This window comes from Solanum verrucosum, unplaced genomic scaffold, assembly GCF_900185275.1.
Source record: "Solanum verrucosum unplaced genomic scaffold, falcon-dt-bn FXZP01000115.1, whole genome shotgun sequence".
NCBI classification, from domain to species: domain Eukaryota; kingdom Viridiplantae; phylum Streptophyta; class Magnoliopsida; order Solanales; family Solanaceae; genus Solanum; species Solanum verrucosum.
Genome location: NW_026020680.1, coordinates 1,129,069 through 1,150,585, shown reverse-complemented (window position 1 = coordinate 1,150,585; position 21,517 = coordinate 1,129,069). Strand labels below are relative to the sequence as shown.

The 21,517-nt window shown below is 36.1% G+C and overlaps 1 protein-coding gene and 1 long non-coding RNA gene across 30 annotated transcripts in view; one reads left to right on the top strand and one right to left on the bottom strand.

The window, feature by feature from the left end:
- LOC125812177 (cullin-1) overlaps positions 1–21,517 on the bottom strand; it is a 124,715-nt gene that overhangs the window by 65,473 nt on the left and 37,725 nt on the right. For 10 of the 29 annotated variants that reach the window (XR_007441977.1, XR_007441978.1, XM_049491674.1 and 7 more), the window contains exon 18: positions 3,581–3,799. Coding sequence is in view for 21 of the 29 variants with exons in the window: in XM_049491674.1 (XP_049347631.1) it covers positions 3,581–3,799 (219 nt within the window). In the remaining 8 variants the exon portion in view is untranslated. Of the gene's footprint in view, positions 1–3,110; positions 3,230–3,319; positions 3,488–3,580; positions 3,800–3,907; positions 4,049–4,222; positions 4,385–4,423; positions 4,579–4,666; positions 4,723–4,829; positions 4,980–5,094; positions 5,182–5,254; positions 5,291–7,233; positions 7,297–7,377; positions 7,459–7,536; positions 7,627–7,780; positions 7,859–7,981; positions 8,186–8,265; positions 8,314–8,801; positions 8,988–9,822; positions 9,923–10,005; positions 10,140–21,517 lie in introns of those variants that run through there. The other 19 variants (XR_007441982.1, XR_007441979.1, XM_049491686.1 and 16 more) reach the window with 14 other exon arrangements.
- LOC125812213 (uncharacterized) overlaps positions 1–21,517 on the top strand; it is a 99,506-nt gene that overhangs the window by 49,124 nt on the left and 28,865 nt on the right. The gene's annotated exons all lie outside the window — the stretch shown is intronic.

Genomic DNA, 21,517 nt, shown 5'->3' with positions numbered 1-21,517 from the left:
TATTGATAAAAATAATGTATATACAATTGGTATACTATTTATATAACAAATAAAATTACTAGTTAGAATTGATTTGAAATTGGTATTCTTTTGGTACGAATATGATATGAACCAGTGTTTACTTTTGACATGAAATTGGTATAGAATTTGTCCTTCTTAGACTTGAGAATTTCTGAATCATCTTTCGGTGTTGCTCTTTTTTTCAATGGATTCGAAGACTCACCCCAATCCACATTCTTTGATATTTTTTGTAACAAATTTCATGTTTTTTCATAAATTGCAGAAGAAAAACGTAAACAACTTCAATTTAAGTTACCAAATACACCTGAATTGATTACAACAAAATCTTATTTTTTCAATCTCCATTGCTTGTGTAGCTTTAGCTTTGGCTAATGGAGTCATCCTTGTCTTCAATTTTTTCTTCCCAACTTGAAATTCATTTGCACCTTTCTTCTTCTTGTCTTTACCATCCACCTTCATCTTGTTCTTTTTTGCTCGTAACTTCTTCTTTTTTCTTGCTTCTTCTACAAACAATACCCTAAAACCTCAGAGATTGTATCAAATATAATTCATATGACATGGAGTACTGTATACTTTATGATGTACTTGCAGGTTTATACTCGAAGAGAGATTATATATTCCTAACAGATATATATCACTTAGCTCTCACAATATGTTGGTTGACGAAAATATGTTCTCAAATTGGAAAAACACTCTCATTATGTGTGAGTGAGAGACGTAAAAAATTCGGATCAACCCGTAAGGGATGCTTTTATGGCCCATTAGGATTATTAAGTTGACCTTATTATTTTCCTATATAAGTACAAATAAGATGTATTATTAAAAAACACAAAAAATGAAATATTAAATGCATAGTCATGAAGGGGGAGGAGTTTAAATCAATGGATATTAATGTATCATCATTTATGGACATTGCACATAACACAATCAATTCGACTTAAGATTCGACGCTAATAGAAGTTTCTTACTTTCCTTACAGCGAGGAAAGGAGCTTAATGTCTCTAGACTATAAGGTGAGGGCATGATTTTTTTCAAAGTAATAGTGAACCGGTCTCATGAAATATGAGCCGGTCATTAGAATCAGACAAAGGTCGAAGGACCATTCAATTCAGGGTACAACGACGCCCTTACACGACGCCATTTTTGGAGGTTCGAATTCAGGCAGCACCAGACTCTTCTTTGTTTGAGCTGCTCTTAGGCACGTAGATCGATCATACTTATTCTGGACAAATATCTAGAGATCTTCGTGGAACCGTGGAGGGAGTCTCAATCAATCTTTTTAAAGATTTTTTATCATGCCACACAGATCATAGCAAAATAAGATAAATACTACTACAAGAGAGTAATAACAGGGAGAAGAAAAGAGAGTTTTCTTATACTTCCAATTGTATCTATCGATTTTCATATACAATGTAAGTTATAACTTGTGTATGTTAACATTGACATTCACCAAATACTAGTGCATATGCACATTAAGATCCACCATCTTAATAGTTCATAATATATACTTCATTCCGTTTCAAATTGAGTGACTTATTTTGACTTGATATGGAGTTTAAGTAAAAAAGACTTTTGAATCTTGTGACGTAAAATTAAAGATCTGTCAAGTATGTCAAAATTATCTTTTAATCTTGTGGTCTTAAACATGTCATGTGGAAAGTTCAAATAAAAGTTGCTAAAAAAGGAAAAAGTCATTTTTTTTCTAAACAAACTAAGAAGGAAAGTAGATCAAACAAATTGAAACGAAAGGATTATACTATATAGGGAAGAATTTTTATTTATTTATCTACTTAATACATACTTCCGAGTTTTGTCAGATGGTAATTTGATGAGCTGAGCTTCACATATTATCATAGGAGACACCATACCTTCATTGTTCCAACTAATCATTATTGTTCTACCCTCCAAATGTTGAATTGTCATTCAAGATTAAATGTCATGTTTGATGACATTTGTTTGGCCGAAAAATGTGTATGTAGTAAAGTTAAAGTTAAATTTGTGAAATAGGAGTTTAAGGACAAGTGAATAAATATTGATCTCACCCTCACAACATTCAGAATCTTTTTTACATTCTCAAAACGTAGATATGAAATTGTATTCTACTAGTGAAGATGAGATACCTTCTTCTTCTAAAGGCTTAAAACTTACCCGCATCGGGTGTTTACACCAAACCAATACATGCATGCCATGTGTTTAAATTTATAGTTCATTTTACTTAACCATAATTAATTTACATGTGTTTACTTCATTAAATCACGTAATAATAAAAATTGCATTGTCTTGATGTAAACACCCGGTGCGGGTAAGTTTTTTCCTTACTTGAAGGGTAAAAAAATTACGGATACTACGCAAAAAGCCATTTTGCCACCTAAAAAGGTTGTCAACTCCAATACTCATTTACTTTCACCTGCCTAAGATTTGGCTCTAAGCTCAAGGATAATTGGTGTCAGATCAAAAACCATTACAAACTTGCCTAGCTTATGTAAACTTATAGTATTAATACTAGCTAGTTTTGTAATTATATATAACATAATTAACTAACTTTATGAGTGTTACAATATCGACCTGGTATCTTCGAATCTACAAAGCAATACGATTTATATTCTGACCTAAATGCCATTCCGAAGCTACAAGTTTTACACGTCTGCAAAGTTTGGGATAATGGACCTAAAAATTAGGAAGTGATTCATTCAAGAGAGAGAACTGTTGAAACATAAGGGTCCAGATCCAATAAACTTGCACAAGGTTAAAAGATATCCCCATAAGGACCACCAAGGTCCAAATCACAATCTACAGAGAACCAACAAAGTACAATTGCAGAGCATGTACTAAAAGTAAATACCATTGTGCTGAATCTAGGGAGGGTAAGCTGTTGACTAGGATATTACGTTTACTCAAACAGGTAGCCAACAAAACACAGAATAGAGCAAGTGAAAGGGCCATATAAGATTGGAAGAAGTTAAGGCAATCACATCTCAAGTATATGAGAGTTTCAAGCTCTTATCCATTTGTACAAAATGTTTCAAGCTCCTGATGCAAGGCAATCAAAAGTCCAAGAAGTTCATCTCGGGCGGCCTGTTTCTCCAACTACTATGATCAGCACAAATCATGCCAAGTACTTGAACAAATTTGGGTTATCTTTGTCCCTCTCTAGGTATTCTCTACTTATCAAATCTTCGATTCTCTTCTTGATAGCTTTGTCATCAGGCTATGGGGTATTCAAAACAAAGTAATTAGCTCAGTTAAACTTGAAAAACGAACTTTAAAATTGAGAAGTAGAAGTTTATCCTGGGGATACCTTGAATATCTGTCCCAACTGCTGAATGCATTCCATAACCAGTTGCTGGTAGGCAATTACTTTACGACTCCTCATAATACGCACAATTGAAGCATCTATAGCATACCGCCTATCCCTGTCAACGTCTTCAATTACCTTTTTCTTCTCATCAACAGGAGGGAGAGGTATCTGCATACCATTACAACAATATCCTTAAAAGGTCAGTAATGTAGTGCAACAATTCATAGTAGAAAGGCTAACCTTACTCATCATTAATTATACCTTGATCCTCCTCATTTTGTCAGTGAACTTTGAGTTGAACTCAAAGATATCACTCGGAGAAATTGTTTTGGTGCTTGGCTCCTTGTTGAGAATCTTGTACTTCGCACATGAAAGGGAATGAAGAAGCCGAACAACATCATCATCTGATAGGTTTAATTGCATCATGATTTCCTGATAACTCAATCTATCTGATGCATTAAAGAGCAACAGAGCAGAAGCCTACGAAAAAGGAAGAAGTCTCAATCTCATTTTCTCATTGATAACATAATAGCAATATTTCACATCAACTAAGCCTATCTGATTTCAAAAAGTAAGCCAAAAATCAACCTGATAAGTAGTGACAACGAGCTCAACAGTCTTCGGCTCAAAATTTCCATTTATGTTGCAAGTTCCCAAAGAGTATATCCACGTAAGTTTCCTGTCCGTTTTTGTTTGATAAAACTCCTTGAATACTTCAACGCACCTAACCTGACAATGCGCAGCATAAAATGAATCAATGAAAGGACGTTTGAGAAGAAAAATGATTCAAGCAAAAAACATGCATCATTCCTTGCCGAAAGAGAAGAACTTCAGCAAGAGGAACAAGGGTCAAAACCAAGATAAAATCAACATAATGCTAATTAACATATTGATATGATATACCATTTCTGCTGGGAGGTTGAGATCAAAAGACTTGTAGCTAGGCCAGAAGCCAGTAGTCAAGACAGTCACCGTCAAGTCAATTCCTGGATTTGCTATTGGATTATTGCTCAAATACTCCTCAAAGTTGCCTTGATTTTCCCTTGCCAATGTCAAATCTGTGACCTATAAGAAGAGAAGAAAAATGTCACCAGAGAACATAACCTCAAATTCAGTATAATTGATCTGGATATCTTACCATTCTCTCCATCTTTGATGTGAACTGCCCCCCACACTGCTGCTTCAACTTTCTTAGGACACTTCTCTCATGTTCATCATTGGCACTGTTATCAAATAACAACCGCCGGGCTAGCTTTCTCCTGGAAAAAAACGGAAGTCATAAACTTGTAACAGAGAAGAAGCAACTATTCAAGTAGTGGTTGAGATACACAGTAGAGGTAACTCTACCTATAGAATTCTGCAAACAAGCCCTTATCACTAATATAAGCTAGCAGGTTTACCACCTGCAAGTGAGATCTATTATCAGCTTTCTCCTGCTCCATTAGTATGAAGAAAAAGCAGATGCTCTTGAGAAAAAGAAGAGAAGGGGATCTATAGAGCAAGAGCTCACCTTCTCCAATATCTCTTCTAGGGCTTCATCACTCAATTTTTCACTCTCTCCTTTTTTGAGAATGACGTCGCAGAATGTGGCAAGAAGTTCAGTGCTTGAGCTACCAGCAACACCCTTGTTGCAGAAAAGTTCGAAAGCTTCTTCAAGTGCCTAGAAAGTGACAAAGAGGACATATATTAGTAATTTACTTTTACCCTGATGCACAGACCTAATGCACAGAGTAGAATAATTAAATTAGGCAACTATCCTTTGCTCCAACACATACCTTGTGAAAAAGTGTGTGGTTTTGGAAACAGTTATTCACATATGCCAAATATTTATCATGAAGCTCAATCATTTTCCAAACAAAAACCTGAAAATTCAGAAGTAAGTTAACCGCCGAAAACATATTCAAGGACCAGATAACAGATTTACTAAGGGATTACCTGTTCCTGCAAACCAACCACATCTCTCTTATCTGCCTGTTGAAGAACACTAGTTGATAAGAAAGAATGCAAGACATTGAGCAATTATATTAAATGCATTCACAAAGAAATACCAGTCTCATCCCTAAAAAGATAAAATGAATTAATTCTGACATTGTTCTAAACAGCATAAGGGGAAAAGTTAAGATACATAAAAGAAGGAAATGCAACAAAAGGCACTTGATGGGGGGGTTTTGCTTTAAAGAACATTACCATCTCTTTGAAGTAACATTCCCAACCACCAAAATTATCAATGATCATGTACTGAAGGATAAATAAAGTAAATGAAACAAAACAATCACTGAGATGAAGTCAAACTTTGTGACTTCATGCTTTTGATAGAAAAGAGGAGATGATGTTAAAAAGAAATCTCTGAACAAAACTCATCAAAAGCACTGGTAATTAAAATAAGCAGAATAGCAATATGCTACGAACAAGGGTTATGGTGGAGTGCTATGTACTCCTTACTCCTTAATCAGGACTCCGTTCGAGTTCCCTTGGTTACCGAGTCTCATTTATTACGGAGCGCTTTACCCCACTGTGAGACATTCCGGTGCAAATCCGGATTTACTCGAGCCCCAAATGCGGGTATTGAACACTGGGTGGGAACCCCCACCCCCAAAAAAAAACGAAGCAAAATGCTCTAATCAGCAATAAATACCTAGTCTCACAAACTGACAACTCAAGATATGATACACAATATATTCTAGCAGTCATCTCCCCTTTTCAAGGGATTGCTGTTTTTTGAGAAAGCTCCCTGAACTTGTTGTCACTTTTTTCACTGAGTTTACAATCACTTTTTTCTTGATGTTTTGTGAAGCAGCACGAGCTTTCTAATGAATGGATTTCCCTTTCTCTAATATTTATATCAAGCATTTTCTAGGGACAAAACCCCCCACCCAAGCCACCCTAATGGAGTTGAACCTTCTTCTTTTTCATGCCTCTCAACAACTTTAACCCAGAAAACTAGTCTAGAACCATCAGGGACAACATCAAGCATGTACAACCCCACGTGCCTATCATTTATTATGAAAGATGGATGGATGTTGCCCTTAGCATTCATCCATAACTAATGATCAAGTTGCTCGGTTCACAATTTAATTCCCTGCATTCAATAATTCCCTCAACCATGTCGTCATATGTACCATTGCAACGCAGGACAATGGACACTGTCACCTTACTCAGAGAGTTCCACTTCCAACATTTTGAAGTCTCCTCCCATTCACCACCATAATCACCACTATATTCAGCAAACGACGTAATAAACCAGTAATGGTCGATGCTACTGCTCACTGCTTGATGATTGTAGAATACTAGAAAAAAGAAAACCACGGGGATAGATCTCTTACAGGTCAGATGAGCTGTGAAATGTAAAAACAAAATGTCGCTGGAGAACGACTGGAAAGAGCTGCTAGAAAAATGAGCTTCTTCTACAATGGATGAAATATTTCGAGCTTCTACAACAATGGGGAACTACAATGGCTGATCTTGAGGAGATTTTCCTCATGTGGAGTAATTTTCCAGTGAAATGCTTCAATTTTTTGCGGGAAAACAAGCTGGATGACAGAAAATTGGCAAGGAAGGAGAGATTTTGGTGGGTAAGAAACAGATTTTGTAATTTTTTAAAAATTTCTAAAATATTTATGGTAAGTGGTTAGTTTGTATTTTCTAAAACTTGGGTGGTAGGGGGTATTTGTATTTTCTAAAACTTGGGAGCTAGAGTAGATAGATTTTAAACTTAAAGTATTGATGTCAGAAATGGTGTGCTAAAATATGAAATTAAGTTGATCAGACACTTGAACACAAGTAACTTAGCATATTAAAATAGCAAAACTTCTAGTTTGACAAGTTCCAAATCAACTCAAAGTGTATAAATGCCAAATAAGGAAGAAACAAATTTCTCAAGACCAAAGAATTTGAAAAGGATAGATTGTACAAACCTTTTTGTTGCTAGCAGCATCTTCAGCCTGTTTTACCAAAGCTGTACCTTCAGCAGTAACATGCTGCATTCAGATTAAAAAGAAGGATATGTGAAGTAACTTATTGGTATACAATCGAGAATATGATGTCATGAGATCACAAACCTGCTTAAAAATATTGGCCACAGGGTCTAAGCCTTGAGGAATCTTAGAAAAGAGCCTATACATCCTTGATAAATCTTCTACCTAATAAAATAATCATGATTGTGTCAATTACTACAAATATAAAATTCGAAACGTGGTCATTAAGATGCTGCTAGCTACCTTATCATCTCTTAGTAACGCATGGCATCCAGAGTGCTCCTTCTCAAGAGGTTGAGTGCCATACACAGACAACAACTCATGTTGCACTTTCTGTAGAAAGGAGAGAGTAGTAAAGTTGCAACTAATTTAAAGTTGATAGACTAGATCCAGAAAAAAGATGTGAACAACAAAAACTGATAGCAACATCCTCCATCTTGAAGGCTAAAGTTCCAGTAAAGAAAAAAGATTAAGAGCTAGAACGAACCTCAAGCAACTTTGTCTCGCTGCTTGAATGGAGATAATGAGAGACCCTATCCTTCTCTCGTTCCAAGCACTCCTCAGCCTACAGTATCATTGACATGATTATGTAGGCTAACATATGGACATTAACCAGAAAAAGGATAGACAGAAGAAACAACAGGGCAAGAATGGCAGAATCAAGGGGTTGCATACGCGGTATACTAACTTTTAGCATATAATCTGAACATGAATCTTCGAGGATCCAGTTAGAAGCTTTGCAAGAATAATAAGCAGCAGTGTCCTTGAGCATTGCATCTTCAAAATCGTACTCATAATAATCCATCGACCCCATTCCCATTTCAACAAATATATCTAGCAAATTCTTTAGTAGAGCTCTGTCAATTTGCTCTCCCTCACGCTCTTGATCAATCTGGTTAGAGGAATGTTATTGCTCAATTAAAAGGAAAAAAGAAATGGTAGTGAGAACTCAAAGCAAGACAAAGGGGATACCAGAGATATAACAGCATCCCTGACTTTTCCATTCAACTCTTGGTAGACCTAAAATAGAAAACAGTGGCCCAGTAAGATATTACCTCTGCCTCAATTTATGTGATACTCTTTCTTTTTTAGTCAGTCCTCAAAAAAGGGACATCTATCCAAAATAAGTAACAATTTAAATTCACATTTCTTGTTTTACTTTATACTCACAAAGTTTCTATAGCTTACTTTATACCACAAGTTTCAAAATTCTTTCTTTTTCTCTTAAACTGCATGCCCAGTCAAACACCTTCACATAATTGGGATGCAGGGACTAAATGGTAACATCTTTTCGTAAAAGGACGTGGAAGCAGTTGAGTATACTGGCAAACTGAAAACCGAATTCTAGAATAGGCAAAACCCAGAAAACAGAATTAAAAAAAATCAATATAGAAGCCATGAGCTGAACTCAGTGCTTTGACCAAGGGATCAGGTGGAATGTTTTAATAGATGACAATAGCAACAAAAGTTTGATTGAAAGAGAAAAGAAAAGGAGAACCATAAATTACCTGATCGCAGAAGCAAGTTAGTCCAACTTTATTAAGGTCCGGCAGAGATCTCCGGGCAATGAAATAGCGGTCAAGATAATGGAAGAATCTCGACAACCATCTGACCATGACCTTATGATTTGACCACCTTTTTACCAGCTCTCGCAACATGAACTCGTCATGTTTTTCTCTCAAAGAAGGCAATACCTATTTTGAAATTGAATTGCAATGTCAAATTTAGAGAAGGTAGAATTATTTGGAGAAACAAAAATTAGGTAAACAAACTTTAAGCCAAATTTGAGTTTTCATCATTTTAAACTCCTAAGCAAAATTGCATGCCTAAAATACCATACAAAAAGATCCATGAAATTTAGCTGTGTTTTGAAACTTCTATCCACTTTCCCCGTATCCTTTTCTTAATATTCTATGGGATGAAGAAGCAGCAAGAGCAGCCTTTCTAAATTTGAATCTCATGATAGAGGGAATAAAACTAAAAGATAATATGCCTCTTGGGAAAGCAATGCTTGAATTACGTTCAGATCCCATAAAAATGTTGATACTTGCACATGGATCCTTATTAAATAAAATAATAGAGGGCATAAAATAAAATCACAGAGGGAACCACGGAAACTACCAATACTAACCCCACTTTGTTTACATCGCTAAAATCGAAAAATAAAACAGCAACAAAGGGCTCACCAGACTAATGATTTTCTGTTTCTTTAGTACAGAAATCATTTCTATAAGTTCCAAACATTCCAGAATGATACATAGAGAGCAAACAATCAAGAATGGTACATGGATATACAAACATCAAAGAATTATTAAGAATAATACTTCTTCAATTCTCTCCTATGTGGTTTGCGAGCTATTGCATAGGAGCGGGGGTTTTACCTTGTGCGCACCCAAAGGGTAGCGGCTGCGGGTTTCCCTTGTCATCAAAAAAAATACTTCTGCAATTCTTTTTTTTCTTGTTTTATTGTAGTACCTTGTTTAATTTCTACTAAAGTGAAATGCTTATGAAAACTGCAGCTACCCTTACCGTTGTTGTGAAATATTCTTCAAAAGGTTCACGATATTTGTCATACAGCTGTTGAGAATAATCATGTGGGGGCCTCTGAGTACACATGTTGTAAATTGTCCTGTTAGTAGAATTAAGGAAACAAAAGGTGAATCAAATCCAAGTTATCTACATGCCTAACAGTGTGGGAGTCTAAAAGGATACGTATACAGCATAATATAGTCCTCTGGGCTGAACTGAGGCTCAGGCAGCCCTTCTAGTATGTTCTTCAATTTTGTAATGCCCCTTTGCATGAAGTCCCATCCATGTTTCAGATCGATTATGCTACCTTGGTTCATTGTGATTTCAATATCCTCGCAATTTAACAGAATGCAACCCTACACAAATTCCAAACACCTGTCGCCTGTTCCCAAACTAAATAACATCACCAACTAAACTCAACAAAAGCTAGTATGAAAATCAAGCAATTTATAAGCCAGTCAGAAAATCAAATCACATTGATATTTGACTTTACTGTTGAGATAAGCGAACAAATGACTGAAAGAATGATCTTATTAAATACCAAATTGTGATGTTGGACAGGCTACAAACTTGGCTGTATCCTTGAAATATGGACCAGAATACTTGGGTTTCAAGGCATCAAAGTGGGGGGCTGTTAAGGAGCGATGCATACTAAGAATCGCACAAGTACCTTGAGCCATTTCTGGGTCTCACTATAGAAAGGGTAGTAGAATATGACTAAAAATCAAGACAGGAAACAGGACTACTATTGGAGGCTTAAATTCAAGTAAAACAAAGAGGAGAGAAGATTAAGGAGCACAAGAATAGAATAAATAATAAAGGAACGAATAAAAGTTCACTAACTGGAAATGTTCCGAATTACCACAGCTATAGATAATTGGAAAAGGTAGTGGGTATTTTATTGGTTCAGTGTGATCTTGGTCTTCTAAAGATTCTTTACCACTCTAAATTGGATATTTAGTTGGGTGTATAGGACTTTCAGTATAATGAATTATCAAGAACAAATGAACCATTTACGTAACTAAACAAGTCCAAACTCCAAAATTTTAGAAGTGCTGAGATAAGCATAAAGTTAAAGTACATGTCACAAAAAAAAGCCTTCGAGAGAGCTCCACAAGTGTAGAATAATATGCAGCAGAGACTACCTACATTGAGCCAAAATAAAAACCCTAAGTAATTACCTCATCCGCTATTGATATTTACTTGCCAACTAATCATCTAAGCTCATGATTCATAACAAAATAACTCACAGGTATAACTCAATATTCATGTGAGCTTACTTTTTATTCATGCTTATTGCTCGGTGAAAAGAAATTCTATTCTAAGTACTATTTAGGGATTGATTCAGCAATTGTTTTGCAAGCTATTAACGTCTTTTGCCCTGGAAAGAGGCACTTTTCAGGAAACTGCAGTTATTGGACCAGTACCCACACGGTAACAACATTTTGGTGGCATGAGACATGTCGGCTGGTATCATATGATACATCTCTAAGCACATTCAACGTAATTGATTGATTCCTCACGGTTCTGTGGTTCCCCAAGACCCTGACTTGATAGGAATTCCACAAGAACTAAGTTTCACCAAGTGATTCCTAGGACCTAAATAAACTAGAGTTACAAAAATTGCACACTTTGCCCTAAAAGACATGTACTTCTAAAATCTTTTCTGGGTTGCATAAAAAAAACGCATACAACATTTTCCAATAATGTATATAAATCAATAAGTAAATAAAACTGAGAATACCAAAAGAAAATACTCATTGTTATAGAATGTATATAGACTTAATCTTAGTAATATACATAGTTATATATAGGCAGTAGATTTATAGGGATCACTGCAGCTCTATGGGAATCACTCTTAATTTCTTTCTTTAGTTAGCACCTTATGTATTGTATTTGTTCACTGTTCACCTACTGGAATAAGAATAAGATCTTCCATTCAATTACATGGTATTAGAGCTTATAGGATCGTTTCGTTTTGGCTGTGTTACGGAAGAAGTTTGGATTTCTATTCCACTGATTTAAAGTGGTCAGTCTACTATCACCACCACAGAAGGAGGCGGAGTATATTTTCCGGCCAAACCAGTCTTCACCGGCATCTGGTTGTGAAGCGAGTGGTTGCCATGCACCGCTCATACAGTTCTTTTGTTCATCACGCACCGGCACGTGAAGGTGCGTGTCTGGCTGAATTGATTGGGTCTTAAATTTCCGGCATCGGCATGTATTTCTAGCGATTCTCAGGTCTGTTTTGGTGTTAAAATACAATCTAGAAACGTATTTCTGGCGAATGTCAAGTCTGTTCTGGTGTTAAAATACGATCTGGAAAGTCTGTTCGTCCCTTCTCAGGTCTATTCTGGTGTTAAAATACAATCTGGAAAGTTCGTTCATCACTTCCAGGTTCGTTTCTATTCTGCGACACTGAATCTGGTTTGTGATTTGTGGCTTCTAGCTTCTACTTACATTTCATATAATTGGTGTTTTTTTATCATAAGCTGCGGTTCAGGATTTCTTTCTCTGAACTACTTGCTTGGGTATTTGATTGTTCACTATGTGCTCTTGTCTACTGGTAAAGTACTCAGTTCCTTTATTTTGGGTGGACAATTGGTTTCTTAGTTGATAAAACCATTTTTAGACTTTGTTCATCTGTATTTGTCGGGTCACATACACTCTTTTGGTTATATTTTTTGTTGATGAGTTCTTGTGTTGCTAAAATATTTGGAGAGAATGACTAAAATTGTGACTCATATGTCTTCGGATAAAAGAATTTTGATTTCGGCGAAAGAGTTTGCAAAATTCTCACAATATCAAAAATTACAAAAAGAATCTATTTCAGTTACTACCCTTGTTGAGTCAGGAAAAGCATATCTTATATCCTCTTCGAAAATCACATGACAGGTAATCCTAACATATATTCTAGCTTTCGATCACATGGAGCACTCTCTCCTGTGAGAGTTGCTGATGGTTCAATCTGTAATATTATAGGATCTGGGACTGTAAAACCAACTTCTTCCATTACCTTGTCATATGTATTAGATCTACCAAAGTTAGCCTTTAATTTGATGTTTGTTAGTAAGCTTACCAAAGACCTAGGCTGTTATATCTCATTTTTTGCCGGTCATTGTTTGTTTCGTGATCTGAAGACAAATAAAGTTATTGGTAAAGGACATGTATCTGATAGTCTCTACATTCTTGATGAATATTGAGAGCCTCGATTTGTTGCCTACTCTTGTGTCGTGTCTCCATTTGAGGCACATTGTCGATTAGGGCATCCTTTTTTGCATATGTTGAAGAAGCTCTGTCCTCAGTTTCAGAACATTCCTTCACTAGATTGTGAGTCATGTCAATTTGTCAAACACCATTGTAGCTCAACAAATACAAGGGTTAATAAGCGGGTGGAGTCGATTTTTGAGTTAGTTCATGTTGATGTTTGGGGACCTTGTCCTGTTGTTTCCAAAACTGGACATAAGTATTTTGTCACATTTGTGGATGATTTCTCTCGAATGACTTGGATTTACTTTATGAAGAGTCGTTCTGAAGTGTTTACTCACTTTTGTGCTTTTAGTGTTGAAGTCAAAACTCAGTTCAATACTTCAGTGCGTAGTCTAAGGAGTGATAATGCTAAAGAATATATGTCAGAATTGTTTCAATCCTACGTGAGACAACATGGTATTCTCCATCAAACTTCATGTGTTGATACACCCTCTCAAAATGGAGTTGTTGAGAGAAAGAATAGACATCTACTTGAGACAGCTTGAGCACTTTTGTTCCAAATGAAGGTTCCTAAACAATTTTGGGCTGATGCAATCTCTACAACTTGTTTTTTGATTAACCGCATGCCATAGACTATTCTTGTTGGTAATGTTCCTTACAATGTTATTTTTCCAAACAAGTCACTATTTTCGGTGGAGCCTAAGGTATTTGGAAGCACGTGTTATGTTCGAGATGTTCGGCCATTTGTTACCAAGTTGGATCCTAAGGCATTGAAGTCTATTTTCTTGAGTTATTCACGCCTTCAAAAGGGGTATCGAAGTTATTCTATTAAGCTTGGTAAATACTTGGTGTCAAATGATGTGGTATTTTCAGAGACCACCATTCTTCTATCCACCTCCCATTTCTACAACTCAAAAGGAGGAAGATGAGTAGTTAGTCTATGAGGTTGCTTGGGTTTTGACAGAACAATCAAATAATGTTCTTCAATCTCCTAGTTCCCCTATTGAACACCAATTGACTATTGGGCCTACAACTTCTGCTCCAGCAAGACCACCAATTGTGCAAGTTTATTCGAGGAGACGAGAGATCGACGATACATGTTCTGCACCGGTTCCTCTGTTATCAAATCTTTCTTCACCCGATCCTTCAGAGAATTTGGATCTCCCTATTGCTCTTCGCAAAGATAAAAGGACTTGACAATCCACATATCCCATTGTTAATTTTGTTTTCTATGATTGCTTATCCTCTATGTCGAGGTCCTTGGTTGCTTCTTTAGACTCCATCTCTATACCCAAAACAGTGAAGGAGCTTTGAACCATCCTCGATGGTATGATGCGATGTTTGAGGAAATACACGCCTTAGAGGAAAATCACACGTGGGATTTGGTGGATTTACCTAGCACGAAGAAACTAGTGGGATGTAAGTGGGTGTTCACAGTTAAAGTTAATCTAGATGGTTTTGTGGCAAGACTTAAGGCTAGGCTTATGGCTAAAGGGTATGCTCAAACTTATGGAGTGGATTATTCAGACGTTTTCTCTTCAGTTGCCAAACTTTATGTCCGCTTGTTCATTTCTTTAGCTGCTTCTGAGAATTGGCTTTTACATCAGTTGGATATCAAAAATGCATTCCTTCATGGTGATCTTCAAGAGGAAGTATATATGGAGCAACCACTTGGTTTTGTTGCTCAGGGAGTATGGGAGAGTCTGTTATTTGAAGAAGTCTTTGTATGGCTTGAAACAGAGTCTCTGAGCTTAGTTTGGGAAGTTCGGTAAGGTAGTCCTGGAGTTTGGGATGAAAATGAGCAAATGTGATCACTCAGTCTTCCTACTAACAATCAAAAGTTGGCGCTATCCCGCTGGTTGTGTATGTTGATGACATTGTCATCACAGGAAGTGATTATGCGAGGATCTCTTCCCTCAAATCCTTCTGGCATACTAGGTTTCATACGAAAGGCTTGGGTCAGTTGAAATACTTTTTGGGTATAGAGGTGAATAGAAACAAGAAGGGAATATCTTTGTCTCAGAGAAAGTATATTCTTGATCTTCTTGCAGACACTAGAAAGTTGGCAACTAAACCTTGCAGTACTACAATGGCTCCCAATGTGCAGCTTATGAAAGATGACGGTGACCCCTTTGATGATCCTGAGAGATACATGAGGTTAGTTGGGAAGTTAAACTACCTTGTTATGACTCGTCCAGACATTGCTTTTGCAGTAAGTGTTGTTAGCCAGTTTATGTCCTCGCCTATAGTCAAACACTGGGCAACTTTGGAACAAATTTTATGTTACTTGAAAGGAGCCCCTGGACTTGGGCTTTATATAGCAATCACAGGCATACTTGTGTTGAGTGTTTTGCAGATGCTGACTATGTTGGATCCAAAATTGACATGAGATCAACTATAGGCTATTATGTCTTTGTTGGAGGGAACCTAGTTTCATGGAGGAGTAAGAAGCAAAGTGTTGTATCTCAATCCAATGCAGAATCTAAGTACAAAGCTATGTCACAGTCTACGTGTGAGATTTTGTGGATACATCATCTGCTAACTGAAATTGGGTTGGAACATCACACACCAGCAAAACTTTGGTGTGATAATCAAGCTAACCTACATATTGCCTCAAATTCGGTGTGTCATGAAAGAACTAAACACATTGAGGTTGACTGTCATTTTATTTGTGAGAAGATTCAGGAAAACTTGATTTCCACTAGCTACGTAAAGATAGGAGAGCAAGTAGTTGATTTGCTCACAAAGGCGTTGAATGGAACTCGAGTTGATTATCTTTGTAACAAGCTGGGCATGATCAACATATATGCTCCAGGTTGAGAGGGAGTGTTAATCTTAGTAATATACATAGCTATATATGGGCAGCAGATTTATAGGGATCACTGCAGATCTATAGGAATCACTCTTAATTTCTTTCCTTAGTTAGCACCTTATGTATTGTATTTATTCATTGTTCACCTACTGGAATAAGAAAAAGCTCTTCCATTAAATTACACTCATCAAAGACACTTAAAAGCTAAGTTGCTCGGATCCTTCAAAAACCACTATTTTTGGAGGATCCGACGCACACCTGTTGACATTTTTGAAGAGTCCAAACAACATAGCTGAAAAATCTAAAGTTTCAGGCAGTTAACGAAATAAAACAAAGTTCTGGAATCAGTTGTTCCTATTGAATTTCTAGTTTACATGGATGTCGTTAGTTGCAACAAAGAATGAACCAAAAATTAAACTCAAACCCTACCAGTAATGAACACTAAAGCTCCACTATACCTGATTTCAAAAGGACAAAACACTCATGCTCAGATCAACTATAGAGAAATAAAAAGCATAAAACTAGTCAATCAATCACAACTCTTAAGGTCGCAAAATCAACCACAACAAAACAACACAATTTCTTTTTTTGAAATTAAACAAAACAACACAATTTTAATAGCTACCGGAAACAAAATCAATAACAGGATCAATCTGAAGCAAAGGGAGATCCAATTAAACCAAAACAATCACATCAACTATGCATCATAGGTATATACATACATGGGAACAATGTACATCAAATCGCAGCTCACAGTTTAACCGAAAAATATACCTGTGATGTCACCGGAGGGCGAAGGAATTTTCCGAAAAGGGTGATCAGAGAGTTAGACCTGATGAGGGAAAAAGACGGAGTTGGCAGCTATCTGGCATTGGGTGTATTGGGATCTAGAATTATTTTGTGATGAATGTATAGGAAAACCCTCTTTGGATTTGCCAAAGATCTTTGGAATTCATTTATTTCTATCAGAGGTGGCTTGCTTTGGTTTTGGTGCATTTCATGTAACAGGCCTGTATGGTCCCAAAATATGGGTGTCCGATCCTTATGGACTAACGGGAAAAATACAACCTGTAAATCCAGCGTGGAACCATTTATGACAAGAAAAGAATAGGGTGATTTGTGAATCTTTTTCCCCTTTTATGTGTTTTTCCTGTTTCCTCAAAAACCCCCTTATACTTCTAACTATTTCCATTTTTGCCACGGTAATTTCTTGGTTTTTCATTCAGGGTTATTGCAAATTTATCGCTACTATTTTTGGGTTTTATGCATATTTACCTCAACTGCTTGAGTACTCTCCTTTTTCTTTTTTGAGAATGTCGTGAGGTAAAAGTAGACGACATTCTCAATAAAAGAAACAAAAAAAGAAAACGAGTACTCAAGCAGTTGAGGTAAAAATGCATAAACCCAAAAATAGTAGGGATAAATTTGCAATAACCCTGAATGAAAAACCAAGAAATTACCTTGGCAAAAATGGAAATAGTGAGAATTTGTGTATGTTTTCCACATTTTCTATATTTGATTGGTCAAAATGTTTGAAAAATATTTTCTCTAGGAAAATGACTTTCCTAATGAATATATGGAAAACGAGTTGCATAAGTGACACTGCGACATTCCAAGTTTATTTTCTCCTCTTACCCACCCAATCCCCCACCCCCACTACTTGAAGCGTCTATAGCATACCGCCTATCCTTGTCAATGTCTTCAATTACCGTTTTCTTCTCATCAACAGGAGGGAGAGGTATCTGCATACCATTATAGCAATATCCTCACGGGGTCAGTAATGTAGTGCAACAATTCATAGTACAAAGGCTAACCGTACTCATCATTAATCAATACCTTGATCCTCCTCATTTTGTCAGTGAACTTTGAGTTGAACTCAAAGACATCAGTCGGAGAAATTGTTTTGGTGTTTGACTCCTTGTTGAGAATCTTGTACTTCACACTTGAAAGGGAATGAAGAAGCCGAACAACATCATCATCTGATAGTTTAATTGTACCATGAATTCCTGATAACTCAATCTATCTAATGCATTAAAGAGTAGCAGAGCAGAAGCCTACGAGGAAGAAGTGTCAAATCTCATTTTCTCATTGATAACGTAATAAAAATGTTTCAAATTAACTAAGCCTATCCAATTTCAATAAGTAAGACAACAGTCAATCTGATAAGTAGTGACAACGAGCTCAATAGTCTTTGGCTCAAAATTTCCATTTATGTTGCAAGTTCCCAAAGAGTATATCCATGTAAGTTTCCTATGCTTTGTTTTTGTTTGATACAACTCCTTGAATACTTCAACGCACTAACCTGACAATGTGCAGCTTAAAATGAATCAATGACAGGATGTTTGAGAAGAAAAATGATTCAACATGCATCATTCTTTGCCTAAAGACTAAAGAGAAGAACTTCAGCAAGAGGAATAAGGGTCAAACAAAGATAAAATCAACTGCATAATGCCAATTAACATATTGATATGATATACCATTTCAGCTGGGAGGTTGAGATCAAAAGACTTGTAGCTAGGCCAGAAGCCAGTAGTCAAGACAGTCACTGTCAAGTCAATTCCTGGATTTGCTATTGGATTATTGCTCAAATACTCCTCAAAGCTGCCTTGATCTTTCCTTGCCAATATCAAATATGTGACCTATAGAAAGAGAAGAAGAATGTCACCAGAGAACATAGCCTCAAATTCAGCATAATTGATCTGGATAGCTTACCATTCCCTCCATCTTTGATGTGAACTGCCCCCCACACTGCTGCTTCAACTTTGTTAGGATACTTCTCTCATTGGCACTCTTATCAAATAACAGAGAAGAAGCTACTATTCAAGTAGTGGTTGAGATACACACTAGAGGTAACTCTACCTATAGAATTCTGCAAACAAGTCTTTATCACTAATATAAACTAGCAGCTACACTACCTGCAAGTGAGATCTATTATCAGCTTTCTCCTACTCTAGTATTATGAAGAAAAAGCAGATGCTCTAGAGGAAAAAGAAGAGAAGGGGATCTATAGAGCAATTTACTTTTACCCTAATGCATAGAGTAGGACAATTAAATTAGATAACTATCGTTGAGAAACAGTTATTCACATAGTCCAAATATTTATCATGAAGCTCAATCACTTTCCGAACAAAAACTGAAAATTCAGAAGTAAGTTCATCAACGAAAACATATTAAAGGAACTAAGGGATTACCTGTTCCTTCAAACCAACCACATCTCTCTTATATGCCTGTTGAGGAAGAACACTAGTTGAATGCAAAACATTGAGCAGTTATATTCAATGAATTCACAAAGAAATAAGTACCAGTCTCATCTATGAAAAATGAATTAATTTTGAAATTGTTCTAACCAGCACAAGGGGAAAAGTTTTTAAAATACATAAAACTTGTTGGTTCCCTAAGCAACTGCATATATGCATTTATTTTTTTTTAAGATAAATATTTTGGGCTTAAAGCCCACTTAATGTTTGAAGGCTATCATAATGAATAGGCAGAAGGTAAAGTATTGTAAATTGGGTTAATGGCCTGATTAAACATTAAAACATTTGGGCTTAAAGCCCATTTAATTTTTGAGGGTTACATTAATGAATGGAAAAATTACAGAAATCTCACCTTTTAGTTTATTTATTACCATTATCCCCTATAAGTTTTACAAATCTCCAAAATCCCTCATTTTCGCGCATCAGATTAGTGTATCTCGCGCATCATATTAGTGTATCATGTATAAAATGTACATCAGATTAGTGTATCATGTATAAAATGTAATGTATCTTACTTAACGATTAATGTATCTCGCTCATCAGTTTAATGTATCAACACTTATATTATTGTATTCGTTTGAGAGATTTCTGTAATTATAAACTTTTAAGGGATAGATTGTAATTATATCTTAAAAGTATGTAATTTCTGTAATTTGCCCTTAATGAATAGGCAGAAGGCCCACTTTCAGAAGTATTGTAGATTGGGCTAATGGCCTGATTAAATTAAGGGGAAATTACGCGGATGATCAAACATATACTAGTTAATTAGCTAATATAATTATAGTTTGAATTAATTACGATTCGCAACTCAATTGTAGCTATAATTACGTGTGTCTCTCTCCTTTCTTCCTATCTCTCGCCTCTCTCCTCGCTTATACATATACAAATACAAATACAAATTATACATATACATATATAATTATATGACAGATATACTAATGCAATTGCCTCTCTCCATTCTATGCGTTCTCTCGCTCGCCTCTCTCCTCCCTCTCCCAATCTCACTCACTAGATATACAAATATATTTGTACATCGGTTACATATATACAATTATCTGATAGATATACATATACAACTCGCCTCTCTCCATTGTCTGCCCTCTCTCGCTCGCCTCTCTCCTCCCTCTCCCAATATCTCTCACCTCTCTTCTCCCTCTAATATGTAGCTACTAGCTACGAATCGTAATTAGCAAACTATAACTATGAAACCTAATTAAAATGATTTTAGTGGCTATTGTGAAAGTTCCTTTTAAAGTAATTTGGTAAAACTAATATTTCCTTTCTTCCTTCATTCATTCACTATACTAATCATTCATTGATGATACCATAACAATATATACATATACTCATATGGTATCATTAAGATTTTCTACATTCATTCATGTGCAACCAGCTCATTCCTCAATGATACCAACCCATAAGACATAATCCATCGGTGGCCCCTTAAAGTTGGCACGATGTTTCACTTAGACACCTTAACTGGACGATGTTCATTTTAGACACCTTATGTAGGATTCCGCTGTGTCATTTTGACACCTTTTTTAATATCAACAAAATCATATAATGTGTATATATTACACTCGTAGATGATGTGTAAGTGACGAATTAAACCACGACATTTATCATTTATGTCAAAAGTAATTTTTAAATAATTAATGTTGAATAAAAATAAAAACTGACCATTAAATTAATGACACGTACTATTTTTCCCCAAATAATTACAAAATAAAATAAACACCCCAAATAATAACAAAATAAAATAAAATTTAAACTACCCCCACAACTCCAAATCCCCACCCCATCGTCTTCTCCAAACCCCCCCCCCCCCGCCCACCCCCACCCCAAACCCGATCGCCTTCTGCAACCACCCCCAACGCTTTCTCCTCCAAATACCTGACCCCTTTTTGTAGAACATTGTGCAACCAGTTGATTTTTTCTTATCTCCAAATAATCCCCCGACTGCCCCCAGCACAAAGAATTTAATGAATAATTCCATCATTTTTGTTGAAACCTTCATTTACAATGGATGAGATTTAACTTGGAGAAAAATGGTGGTTGAAAATGGAGAAAAAGAAATAATAAATTAAAAAGTAACTAAATAACCACTTCACGCGCCTACCAATGAGTGTATCACACTCATTATGCCATGTAAGTAAAAAGTGTCAAAATGACACTGTGAGATTCTACCTGAAGTGTCTAAAATGAATATCGCTCAGTTAAGGTGTCAAAGTGAAACATTGTGCCAACTTTAGGGGGCAATCAATGGGTTAGGCCAACACATTATATATATAATAGCATGGTATCATAGACTAGTGAACAGTCCTTCGAGGGATGAATTCATGATTTCTCAATGATACCATCACAACATATGTAGAATGAATGACTATTTAATATATTGGAACACACCTTAGATCAT